Source organism: Drosophila simulans, chromosome 3L (assembly GCF_016746395.2).
Source record: "Drosophila simulans strain w501 chromosome 3L, Prin_Dsim_3.1, whole genome shotgun sequence".
Classification (NCBI taxonomy): Eukaryota; Metazoa; Arthropoda; class Insecta; order Diptera; family Drosophilidae; genus Drosophila; species Drosophila simulans.
Genome location: NC_052522.2, coordinates 16,930,959 through 16,944,720, shown reverse-complemented (window position 1 = coordinate 16,944,720; position 13,762 = coordinate 16,930,959). Strand labels below are relative to the sequence as shown.

The window sequence follows — 13,762 nt, the reverse complement described above, 5'->3', positions numbered from 1 at the left end:
AAAATCTTAAAATTAATTGTTTTTCTACGATGTTTTGGTAAATCACTTAGCCTTCCCATCACTGACTGCAACATGAAGTTGAGTAAAAGTTTTGTGGCGATGCGAATGGGAAATGTGGCACCTAGCGAATGTTGAATGCATAAATCTTGAATTAATTCAAAATACCTTTTGATGACGCTGCCCAGATACACAGTTACACCGATGCACAGATACAGATGCATCCGCATCTCTGCACTTGTATCCGTGTCTCAGTATCTTTCTCTATTTTCGTTGTGCAACTTGGCGAATATCGTTGAAAACATGCGAATACAATTCCATTCACAGTTTCGTTGACTGGCGCGGCGATCGCCACGGCTCAGTAATTTTGAGCGCTACCGCCCCCCCACTGCCCGACTACCCCCCCTTTTTCCCCTACTTTGGCACCCGCTCTTTTGGCAAACTTTATAAATCTTTTGAAGGGCCCACGGAAAATAAAAGAAGACGAGCTGCCTGCTCGGCGCAAAATGGCAAAGTAAATAAACACAAAGGCGAAAGAAAATGAAAATAAAACAAAAAAAAAAAAAACAACACACAAAACTTTGAAATAACTAAATAAATGCCCTGCTATTAATACAATTCACTTTGCCAATGTATTTTTAGTGCAAATGCAGCAAACATCAAGTGAGAGAGATCGCACTGTGAAGTGATCGATTGCCTTGATACCTAGCTTACTGAATTCATTTGGGATCAAATAAGTTAGATACAGATACAAACCAAGCTCAACTTAAAAAAATCAAAAATCGATACTAAATCTTGACATAGCTAAGATTAGTAACTATTAATTTGTTGCTTGTGGAAGATACAGATTTCAATTGAACTAATAATTCATAAGATTAAGCTGAGAATAGTTCCTAACTTATTATTTGCACTTAATGAATGACCTATGAGTAATAAGTTTAGAAAAGCCTTTAGAAAAATCCCCCTAAATATCCTTCCGCATTTTCGAACCTCTGAGTGGGAATCAACAAGTTGGCTGTTGGGTGGATTGGCACACCTACATATGTACGTATCGCTAATCCCGCCGCCGCTACCCTTTTGACCCGCTCAAGAATGCCTCGCATCTGCATGCGAGCTCGACAATTATCCATTAGAACAGTACCGAGGAAAACCGACCAAGGAATGCAAACAAAAACAAGAAAAAAAGGGGGGAACACACTGCTCCAGGCCCCTGCGTCATTTAGCGTGGCCCCAAAAATTGTGCACCGCATCGACAGATGACTGTCGTCAGTGTGGAATTGCGATTGCGATTGCGATGCAATTGCACTCGCTGCTCTTTTCATAATTGTCGTTTTGTTTCTCGTCTCTGTCGCTCTGCTGGCGCTTGTAATTGCGGCTTTGTTACGTTCCGTAAATTGATTCATTGTACGCCGTGCTTTGAGCACGGACTGGGACTGACCCACTCCCATTCGAATAACCAGTGCCAGCAGCAGTAGCTGCAGCATCACCAATGGCCATATCCCCCGTGTTTGTCTGATATAATTGCTTTCAAATGATTTTGTGTCGTTGTGTGCGCACTTTCATATAGCCCGTAGTTTTGTTTGTTTGTCCGTAAACGTAAACGCAACTGTCATTGTCCGTACGGCGTCGCTGTCCGTATGTTTGTCCGTATGTTTGTACGGCTGTTTGTGCCGCCTGGCCGGCCAATAAGCTTCCATTTTGTATGCATAATGAGGCCTGTGGCAATTTGACTCTAGGACGGCCATTAGCTTAAAGTGCCAGCTTTGTTGGTTAGCATCCCTCTCCCAGGCGAATTTTATTTTCCCAAAAACACTCACGGTAAAACAATTGCCTCCAAATAGAGCTAGTCCAAGTGACCATCTTTTTAGTAGCAACTAATTTCTAGCTATTTTATATTTGACTGCCTGCAGAAGTATTCTGCTTCAAATCACTTACGAAATAAAAATCAAACAAATAGTTCACTATGAATCTAATGAATAATAATTAATATTCATGAATAAGGGCTTGAACTGATCGAATATTGCCTGTTATAAAATGTATCTAATTTAAGAACATGCAATTTTGTTGTTAAATTTTTTTTATGCATTTCAGTTTTCAATATATTTAATTTATATTTTCGAAAAATAATATACACTTTTTATAGCTGAGCATTCAACTTCAGTGTTTATCACAACAATCACAGGCGATCTTTTATCATTGCTGGTGCGAAAAGTCAACAGTTGTTCGTTATATCTGCCTTTAAACTGTTTTAAATATGTTAACAAATTGCAAAATATTTGCCCTCGATGGGCTTCAAATGTTTGTTTGCGGATGACTTGTGTTTGGGCTTGTGTTTTTCAGCATTGTGCATATGTAAATTGGCCATTTGTCTGCAGTAGCAGTAAGTTGTTATGATATTTCTGGGTGGATGATAACCACTGGGCGTAAAAAAAACTGAGTGGGGGAGGAGGGGAATCCACTCAAACCGCAAGAATGGCAAAAACTTTTCTGCCGTCCTACGATTGACATTATCAAAATTCAATTTACAATCTACTTGGAGTCTGACACGCCGAAAAGAAACTTTTCATTTGCCTTAGTTGCACTTTTAAGTAAACAGTTCGATTAAAATGGAGTGACTTGAGGAAGTGGGCGGGGTGCTTCAAGCACAATACTTGGCCTAAAAGTACAATCCCCCCACAAGCCATTTCCCATGTGTACATACATATATTTTCTCTCTTTTGAAATCAATGCAAGGCTGAGCTAAGAAAGTTTTCCCTCTGCTAAATGCAGTCATAACTTTTGGCAGCGGAATAAAACGTAAACTCTTTTCGGTTAGGAAGTATAAGCCGCCATTAGAAAATGAGTTTGGTGGGTGGAGTGATAGGTGTATGCAGTGCGAAAAATCATCAGTAAAGAATCTTTTAATGAAGTGAAAATTAAAAGCTATTGCTCAAGTTCCTAATGAAATGAACCTTTATTAATATATGCTTAGATATAAAGTTTATTTGGTTGAACAATTTAAGATTACAAATCTACCTTTCAATTTTGGTTTCTTTTGGATAGCAAATAAATATTTTTTAAAAATAACACAGCAAGCTAAATTTGAATAATATTTGTTGACTGGTTTTATTATTGCACAATAAGTAGGAAAAGTTTCGTCTGCTCAACTAAAAAATTTACAAAAAACGTGTACTTGTCTGTGGAGTCCTGAAACTTAAGCAATTTGTATGCAGAAAGTTAGGTGCATTTTTTTTCTTCTCTGTAGCAAACATAACATTGGTCGCCTGTTTGTCCCCCACGCCCCTTACTCCCACACCCGCCCTTCCTCCCTTTTAAGCCGAGCCGTATGTTATGCAATATAAGACGATAAACGGGAGAAGGAAATGCGAAAGAAGAATCCAGTGGAACGAAGGAAAGACAGCGCAAAAGTTTTGCTATCTGTATCGCAGACGGGGCCACAATGCATCCTTTGAACCGCAAAGTGCAGCGGGTTACGGCCTCCCACCCACTGAAACACCACCCCCCTTTCCCCCCTCAACCCCTTTTTTCGCCCCTGTCCAGCTCGCCATTCATTATAAATTGCATGTACTGGTAATTGTGTTTGTGTTTTGCAGCACTAGAATTGCTTTAAATGAGCCGAGCCGAACGAAGCGTATCCCAATTTAGGCTGAGCCACAGCCCCGCCCCCTTTTTGACCCACTGCCGCCCTCGAAACCCCTGCCCCCCTCCGCGATGCTCCAGACGCAGATTTCCCGCTTTTTCCCCCTATCTTTTCCTCCTTCATATTTAGCTTTCCGCACGATTAAATCGATGCAACTGTAAAGTTCTTTTTCTATTACGCTTTTTCGTGCACATTCGCATTACGCACACTATCAGCCACACACACACGCACTCAAACACACACACACCCGCACTCACAGTGGAATAATATGTAAATCGTTTCCAGTGTATTCCCATTTTTATAAAGATTTTTTCAACTTTGGTAGGAGCTTAATGTTTCTTAGCTACTGAATCTTTGAAATACCATTGAATACTTTGCACTACAAATTAAATCCTACAGTTTTTCCAGTTGGATTATCCTTTAAGCTTTTAAGGATTTAAAAGTTTTTCATATTCATATGTTTGTATTGTATGTACGCATAATTGAATTTTGTTAAAATGAGTTAAGATCGGGTTTTTATGGTCTGTATTTAATAAGATTTATGTAGAAAGAAATATATATAGTATAGATTTATATCATTGCTGAATTATATTCTTTTCTTAGCTTGTTCTAATTCGCTGAAAATCCCTTTTAAATGTCATATGTTTTCTTTCCTTGCTTTAATTTCGAAAAAAAAAACATTTTTAGCATATTAAAGGGGATCCTTGGAATATCTTTACCACTGTGTCCACATCTCCCATGGCTATCTCTCAGTGGGTGCTACATAAAACATTTGCCTCCGCCTGGCCAACATTTTTAGCCGCCGTTGGCTGGCTTTGTCTGAGGTTCGCCTACCGCTTTCGATCCCCTCCCCGCCCGCTCACATATTTCTGCTCTGTTTTGCGTGTTCTGGCTCCCCCATATGAGCTCCCCAGTCAGCCACTGTGGGAAACCCCTTCGGAGGAGGCCCCTTAGCCCCCCTCGAACCCCCTGGCGCCACCACGCACTCACCACGGGCTGTGCCCCTTCGAATGTCTCAGACAATTGTCGGCGGCATATTTATGCGCTGGCCCAGCTTTTCACAATTCATCCCCCCCCTCGGGCTACAACTTAGACTATAGCTCTTCAACGTTGCAAGTACAATTCTGCAAAGTAGAAATCATAGTCATAGTAGCAATTACCGGGTTTCAGGTAAGTTTGAGATATATTAATATGAGTACAATATTCCTAATCGTGGTTTTCAGTACGGAAGCATTTGGTAAATGGTTGTTTTTATCTCTCTTTTTATTAAGTTGTAAATTAACTATATTTACCATATTTACGACATTTACCATGTCGTAAATTGCCACTTAAAAAGTTATTTCCCCAATTAGTATTTAAAGTTCCCGAAAACTCACATTCAATGGTTATTTATGTCAATAACAATACTTCAGTTCAAAGATAACACTGAAAAAAAAATTAACTAACTTTAGAACAAGTTATTTTACTGTTATAGAAATAAATATGTAAATATAATTTATATTGATTTTTTATACCATCCTACTATTGATAAGTAATTCAAAGTTGCAACGTTTATATTTGGAAATTTGTTTGATGTTACTATAGTTTACTATAACTATTTTCCTCCAGTGTGAATATGTGGAGTGTCGCTTGTCCCGATGCGTTTTAGCTTTTACTGGTGGTTCTGTGTCCAACGCTTTTCGCTTTTTCCGCTCATCCCCCCCACTCTCCCGGCTGCCCTTCGATTTCGGAGTGAAAAGGTTGTAACCACGAAGCAATTGCAGAGGTTCTACCCCCTTTTTCCTTTCATCGCCCCTGCTGCTGGATGTTGGTGCATTTTGATGATGTTGTTGATAGCCGCACATGATAGTCATCAGGATGTGGATGGGGATTTGCTGTTGTTTCTCTGGCCCAGTGGTTGTCACCGCTGCTGTTGCTTTCGGGCTTTGCGGGAGTCAAATTGTCCAGAGGTTTTCATAGATACTCCCTCATAAACGGATAGGGATTGCGCCCGAGGTGGGGTTCATGGGGCGTATGGTACTACATTGGCATGTAGTCCGGATCTTGGCAGCTTGGATAAATCGTTTTATAACAGCTTAAAACTATTACGGGCTGTTAGCAATGTCGAGCAATGTTTGTTGTTGCTGGTGAAGTGCAGCAGGTATTTATAAATTGTAGGAATGCTTCTCGGAGGGCTTGGGAAAATGGTCGGATTTAAGTGCATTTCTATATGTGAAAATGTATCTACAATGTATCTTTTTATCAAGAAGAAGCTCAAATAACAAAGAGATAAGCTTGACACAAAGTATTTTAGTTGGATTGTTAATAGTCTTAAATATTAATCTAACAAACGTTTATTATCCCAGCAAACATTTGTAGTACTTGTATAAAGTTTTATATACTAGTAGCATAAGTTTTAAAAAGTATAAGCATACCCTGCTGAGTTTTTGTCGAGTCTTTAAGTTAAAGTCGATCAATCAAATTTACATCACAACTGCGTACTATATCAATTTGAACGTGAAACTAGTGACAGATTTATGAGCTGTTAAGCCGCAATGTTCCAGAACCTCATATTTAATGCAACTTTATTTAATAGTCTCGCAGCTGGGCGCCACATTGTTGCATAATGCGGACTGTCCGCTTTCAAAATGCCACAACTCGCCACCTTTTGGATAGACTCTCTTCTTGGCCCCTCGAGTATCTGTGTGTGCGCGAGTGCCTTTGTATGGGTGTGTGTATCTTCATATGCGCCCCTTTGTTGGCCTCTCGACATGCACCGCTCCCCCCCTCGAACCCACCAGCCATCCCCTGACATCCCACCCACCACCTACTTCCCGCTTTGTCGCTGCTCACAAAATTTGTCATGTGAAAAATTACTAAAGTTACAAGATCTGCACTTTTATTTCCATGTAAGCGGCAAGTCCACGCAGCGGAGATGATGATGATGATGGAGATGGTGATGGGGATGCACTGAGAAAAACTGCACACCTAATGTTAAGTTCTAAGCTGGCGGATTTGGAATTATGAAAGCCAAGAGTTCGGAATAGCAGGCTTCATTTCTAGCAGCTTTTAAATATATATATTCTTTTCGGCTTCTTTTGTTGTGTGAATTTGTTGCCAGTGTAGGCTGGGAATGGGAGTTTTAGGGGAGTTGTAAGCCGAACAAGGGGCGTGCGTGTGGCAAGGAGAGGGGCTTGGCGAAAGGGAGGGGTGACGGGGAGAATGAAAGGAGAGCAGGGGTAGCTGTTTTGCTATTTTCCTTTTTTCGTTACTATTTTGCACATTTTTCTATTCAACAATGAAGCCACAATAGAAAACGTCAACTAGTGCACAGAGAGAAAAGATGATGGGATGAAAAAACCCATGAGGGGCGGGGCGGGGTGGCTCCAAAGAAAGGCAGATAGAGATAGCATTATATGCAAATGTAATGCTGAAGCGAGAGGCCAACACTTGATGTGCATACAAAGTCTGAACGGATTTTGAATGGCAAACAAGCGGCAAGGCGAACGGCGACTGCGACTGCAACTGCAGCAGTGGCAGCGGCAGAGCCACCAGCGGGCGCCAAGTATAAAGCCCAGCCCAGGGTAAAGCCAAACCGAGAGCTAGCCAAGCCAAGCCGGTCCGGGTACGGATCCGGAATATGGGAAATGGGAAATGGGTCCGGGAAACGGGTCAGGGTACGGATCTGCAGCCGAACAATTACACTGCAAGCCATGGGTAATGATAAATATAATATAAAACAAATACTCATTAAGAGCTAAAAAGCCTGGCTTGAAAATAAAAGTGCAAAATAATCATGCTTAAAATACGACTTAAAATGATAATCTTTTTATGAACTATAATCGCCAATTAAATTGATAAACAACATAACTTATTAATAGGTAATTTAGTTGTCAGGAGCGATATAATATATATAAACATATTATTAATATCTAGATATTTTTAGACAAATTTATTTACTTAATATTTTATTGATATCTTTTTTCTCGCAATGTATCTTTCAATACCTCAGCCAGCGCCAATGATGCGTTTTAGACATGATGTTTGATGGCGCTTTTTCGCCCAGTGTTAAACTGGGACAGACCGTGAATGGGCGCTGACGACTTGCGCATGAATGGCCCAAGTGTGCTGGCTGCGGGGAGGTGGGCCCATAAGGGGGATTTTCAGGGGGATACATGGGCTTGGACAGGGGGCTTCGTTGGGGAGCGAGCGGATAGACAGACGAAGGCCTATAGAAAAGTGACGTGCGCTTTACAATTATTTCGTAATGCAAGCAAATGTGACCGAGCCGAGCAGACCAGAGAACGAAGCGCCAATAGAAGCTCTCGGTACACTCAAAAAAGGGGGGAATGCAATAAGCTGGCCTGCCTTTTGATTGATTAGACTTTGAAGTGCATTAATCATACATTGTTAAATGAATTTTGATCTAAATAGGAATAATTGTGTAATATTTTACAGAAGCTGATTGAAAAGTTCAGTCCATGAAGCTATTAGCATATAGATAAGCTCAGTTATAAGATTAAAAATTAAATTCCAGAAAAGTGCATATTATATAAACTTAAATGACAACGATTCCTTAATCAATTCTTTGAAATGGATAATTCGAAGCAATCTTAGAGATACATATATCTACAGAAATACATAGATGTTTTATGACGAGCATTTGGGAAGTTAAGTGTGTAAACTAGCTCTTTTTTTTTCTTTACTTTACAGAATTAACAATCATAATGCACTGCCAGAAATTCGGGACTAATTCCCAGACAATCTGCTTCAAAAATGCATAATCCTTCAAGGATGTGCACACAGACTTATTTCTGAGAGTGCAGACTAGAGTTACATCTTAGGCTCAGTCAGTGGGTGACAAATGCCAGTCGGTGGTTGCTCTACTAATCGGACATGTTGCGTTGACTTGTTTATGACTCTGGGCTTAGCAGCCGCAACACTAAACCACGCAACCACCCAAACACCCGACCACCACCCTGCAAGAATGAATTGTCTGAGGGGGCGAACTTGTGGGAAATCTGTAAATAGCTGCGAAAACTGCATAAGCCGGGTGGAGGAAGCCCAAAGCCTGGGGATCTGAATAGACAAAGGCAAATGTCATCAAAGTTGCCACCCGCGGGAAACTGAATGCCAGGCCCGAGGAAAATAAAACAATTGACGAGGGACATCACTGCGTATGCGTAATCTTGTGCAATTTGTTCAGTTGAACTCTTTAAACTGCTTTCAGCGTTGACTTTGACACTTTCCCAGAACTAACCTCTGCCACCCCCCCTACCCATCCCTTCCCACGACGATTTTCCATTTCGGCATTTCCATCGTGTTTTTCTATTTTTTTTTTTTTTCGCAATTACGCGTTGCACACAGCTGGACACAGCCAATGCAAAATCAGAGCCTCAGTGCACAGACTCAGATTTGCAGTGTGGGACAAGGTCGCATTTATTTGGTGCACTTGCAATTGGCCAGAGGTGTGGTTTCGCGAGGGGGCGGTTGGGTGGGTGGTGGGTTTTTGACACGCTGCGACCGAAGGTCACCTGCAGTGCGCCCCATGCCCATAGACAATGTTGCCAGTGCTGAAATATTATGAAATGAATACAAATATTTGCGGATCAGTCGGCGGCGTCATCCTTCAATTGATGGCGTTTTCAATGGGAGCAGTGGGTGGCAGTGGGTGGTAGTGGGTGGCAGTGAGTGGACCTGGGTGACAAAGTAGCTATCGAAATGTGATGGATGGCTTCAGCCGTGGCATCGAACAGAAATCCCAAGTTGAAACGATGAAATGATTTTTATTTCGTATTTTAATATGATTCAACAAGACATTAAATCTAATGCTGACGAGCTTTTAAAGGCATTATCTCTAACGTTGTTGACGTTTAAATTTAAACTTGCTGATTGCACTTAAATTGACTCCTCAGCGACTGTCACATTTTTGTTTGGAAAAAATGTCTTGCCATTTATCAGATTTCGTTTATTGTCTCTACTTTCACCGAAGATTGATTATTTGCAAAATCAGAGAGAGGCCTAAATCGAAGCCGAGCGGAGGAACGGAAAAATTCCAAACATTGATTAATGACAAATTGTTTGGCATAGTCTAACGTGCAAAAAGTTTTGGGTTTCCTGTCGAGCTGCAATTCGAGGCCTATTTTCACTGGGAAAACTGTGCAAACTCAGGCCGAAACGGTTCTGCAGTGCTGTTACTTTTTGCCCCAACCTTGCCAACGCCCAACCGCCCAACCGCCCACCTGCCACCCACCTGCCGCCCATTTTCCAGCTGTTGTTGTTGACGCTTCTTCCGTTCCTTGGTTTAGTTTTTCTTTTAGCTTACTTTCCGCTTTTGTTGCTGCCGCTGTTGCATTTGTTGCTGCACATTTTATTAACATTTTCATTTAGTTTAGCTCTTTCTCTCGCCCTCCCTCTATATCTCTCTCTCTGTCTCCCAGCGCCTTGTTTTATTTTGCTTTTCATTGCAATTTGTGCTCCTATGCATTTTTGTGTGTGTTTTACATTCGTTTTCGTGTCGCCAGCAACATAGCCTGCAACTGCATTTGCCAGGCCCCCTCTACCACCCACAAAGCGGAGCACCCGCCACCTTTCAACCGCCCAATGACCCACCACCACCCCCCCGTTAGACCGCTCCACATCCCCTCGTGCCACTGTTGCGCTCTTTTGCAGTTTGTTGAAGTTTTCATAATCATTGTCGTCGTCGTCGGTGCTTTTCCTACTGCCACTGTGTTTCCACCGCCTACTTTCGTTTCGGGCACAGCCTTTGCCTTTTGTTTTCCACACGCTTTCCCTGGGGAAAAGCCTATTTCCATTCGCTGCTCGGTTTGTCGGCCAAGAAAGTTCAGAAGTTCAGTTTAAGATGGTTTATCGCTTAATTTTTCGTATTACCTTCTTTAATTCCTGTAATATGGAAATATACTTCTGGTCGAAGTTGGGAAACTATTAAGTCTCTTTTGAAGATCCGTTTTTATTCTAACTTAATTTCATAGAATTTTTAAACAGTAAATTATTTATCATAACTTATTTCCCATTCTTTTAATTAGTTTATATGCGAAAGAAAGTTATTGTTAAATATTCAAATATCATATAAAAGTTTATCGATCATATATTAATTTTCTTGAATGATTCCAAATAACTTTAATTTAATATTTCATCGTAGTGAGAAGTGCATCTGAGCAGTCTCCTAATTAGGGCCATGTTACTGTCTTCTTTTTGTTGCATAAGCCGCTGCAGCGGCTGCCTGGAATGGTGGAAGGGGGGAGGGGGCGACAGACGAGACAGGGTGGAAAGGTGGAAGGGAGTGGGTGAGATTTCCAGCACGAAAACAATGCCGGGAAAGCGGCTTATTTTCTATGATTTAAATAATGATGAAGACAGCAGACAACCGCAACTGGAACTGCAAGTGCCGCAGCTGATGATGATTGAGATAATGGTAATAATGACGAGGGCGGGGATGTGGGGCAGAATGGGCAGACCATCCTCCACTTGTTTTGGCCGGAATGAAGAAGCTGACTCTGAGGAGGCATCCCATCCGGACATTGGAGCCGATAAGAGATCGCCAGCTCGCCGTTTGTTTGTTTGTCTTTTGGCCAGGCCATAACATTTATCTAATTTTTTGCTCGTGCCTCGTACATACATATAGCTAATGCCTCATTTATCTTACACTTCCCTTCTCTTGGCTCTTCTCGTTTCAGAAAAATGTTCATTGGCGGCCTCAGTTGGCAGACAAGTCCAGGTGAGTGAAAAACGAGTTAAGTGAAAATTAGTGGATCTCGGCTAAAAATTGACTTGGGCCTGATAAAGGGGTCAATTAGCAGCAGAGTTAAGTAGCAATTCTGCGCTAAAAAGCAACCAGGAAGTGGGGAAATCGTGGACGAAAGCAACTTCGTAGCTACAAATAATTTCAAATATTTTACTAGATATTTTCAACTAAAGTGAAATATTAAAATAAATTTAATTTCTTGCTTTTCAAAAGAGTAAAATGCTTTTCTACGAGATTTTAAACAAGAACTCTTAAAATTCTGTTGCTTTGTTTAGTCGATTTTTAACTAATAATAATCTTTCTACTCCCATTCAATTTCCCAATCGAGAAGTGAGTTTCTCAACATCCCGAGATGTGTAGACATGTGTGAGGAACTGAATTTTGTATCTTAATTTGAATGGGCTACGAATTGATTCGGTTTCAGCTTCTATTCTATGTGAATTAACATCAATGTGAGACAACAATGAATCGAGAGGCGGGGCTTTGTTTAAATTGGAAATTGTAATTGATCAAATGCTTGAGATTTGCTCCCTTTTTCGAATCGAATCTGAATCGGAATCTGACGTCAATTGTACGACGACTTCAGATACGAATTCCGAGATGCTCGGAAACTGCCAGTGGACGGGGATTTTCTACCCCATCTTAGCCAGCCGCATAGTTTCATTAGGCTAATCAAAAGGCAGCTTGCCGTCAAAGCTCGTTGGGCATGCATATTAACCGAATTTGGATGGCACTCGAAAAGAGGTCTGCAAAGTAGGGATTGCAGCCGTCTGGCAAGATGCGCTTGCCTTTTGGGAGCCCTTATATCTAGTATCTGCAGTGCTCAACCCAAAAGGAAAGAAAGAAAAAGAACACACCATGCCATATAGCATAGTGCACATATATTGCCGCTTTGTGTTGTTGCTTGGATTTTTGTTTTTTTTTTTTTGCTTTTTGTTTAGCGAAATTGTTGGCTCCGCCCATCATCAGAGTGCCACTCGGCATTACGCTAACATATTATAACCTATAGCGCACACTATCACCACACACACGTTTGTATATATGTATAGTAGTTGAACAGTCAATGCGGTCTTTGGTTTGTCTCTTTATTTTGGCCTTTCTCAATGTTTCCCCCTTCTCTCGGGTTTTTTGATTTTGTCCGAGGACGGGGGCGGTCTGGGGACCGGTTTCCTGTACCTGTGCCAAAAAATTTTCAAATTTTCAAATGGCTTCTTCAATACGAATGCCGCCCCACAGAAGCCCCCCCGCCAACACCCTGTGCTCGTTTAGTTTTGGTTTTTGGGTATGAGTGTGTTTTTGCTCGGCTCTTTTGTTATCTTTTGCCATTTCGCTGGCCGCTGTGTGTGTCTTATTTCTTTTTTAATTTTTATTTTCGCTTCTTGGCAGCCGCCAGTTGGCCCCATGGAGCTGGTAAATTAGGCAAAAGCCAAAGGGCCCACAAGAACTCACAACAGGGCCAACTCACAACGAGTTGCTGCAAGTGTAAAAAAATGTCTTTGGCGGAAATCGAGACGGCGCAAAAGTCAATTGGAATGGAAATTGCGGCGAAGGGTCAATGAGTGGCACGTGAGTCGATGAAAAAGCGCCGAAAATTAGGATTTAAATGGTTCTATAAACTATTTAAAAAGTGGCTTGAATAAATCCAGATGGAAAATAGAAGAAAATCCTAAACATCTTAACTGATGCTTCTTATTCTTTGAAACTCGCTGCTAGGAATATTCCACTTATTTTTGTTATGTCCGAAAATGAAGCTAAATCGTTTTTTTTTCAATGAGCAGAAAAAAGCAAACAATTCAATTAGCTGCCATTTGAGCGCAAGGAATCATGCTTTTTGTCCAAGTCCGAGCTCAGAGATGCTCCTCTGCGAGTCTATTTCTTTCCGGGCCCTTTCTTGCCACTGCCCCGAACTCTTGGCCACCCACTAGTTGTATTATTGTTAGCCAAGTTGCAGCTCTGGCGCTGAAGGCAGAGGCCGGAACAGCAGAACACCAGAACGCCGGCTCAAGTGGCTTCCACTTCCACTCGCGCCAAAAGCTTATGCTTTGGATTTTTCGCAGCTATCGCCACTCGAGCACACAGTCGCACAAACAGCCGAGGTCAAGATACTAGCACTGCAAATGTAATTAATCATTTTTGTGAAATATATTCAAGTGCGGTGAGCAGCAGAGATTTTTTGGAGAATTGTTGTTATATTTTAGAAAGGAGTTTGATGTGAACAAAGGATTTACGTCAATTGCTAAATATTCATTCAGTTTATATACACTGGAACACTTTGCGACCTTAATGGTAGGGAGGATTACTGCTTCCTGTTCCCTTTAATATTGTATTTACTTATTGTATTATTTTTTTGTCCGCTGCTGTGGCTACATATGCCCAGCTCC

The 13,762-nt window shown here is 41.4% G+C and overlaps 1 protein-coding gene across 10 annotated transcripts in view; it reads left to right on the top strand.

Moving 5' to 3' along the window:
• Nucleotides 1-13,762, top strand: part of LOC6738429 (RNA-binding protein Musashi homolog Rbp6) — a 175,273-nt gene that overhangs the window by 4,958 nt on the left and 156,553 nt on the right. For all 10 annotated transcript variants that reach the window (XM_016169359.3, XM_016169357.3, XM_016169354.3 and 7 more), the window contains exon 3: nt 11,314-11,354. In XM_016169359.3, the coding sequence (XP_016032277.1) occupies nt 11,314-11,354 (41 nt within the window). The remainder of the gene's footprint in view (nt 1-11,313; nt 11,355-13,762) is intronic.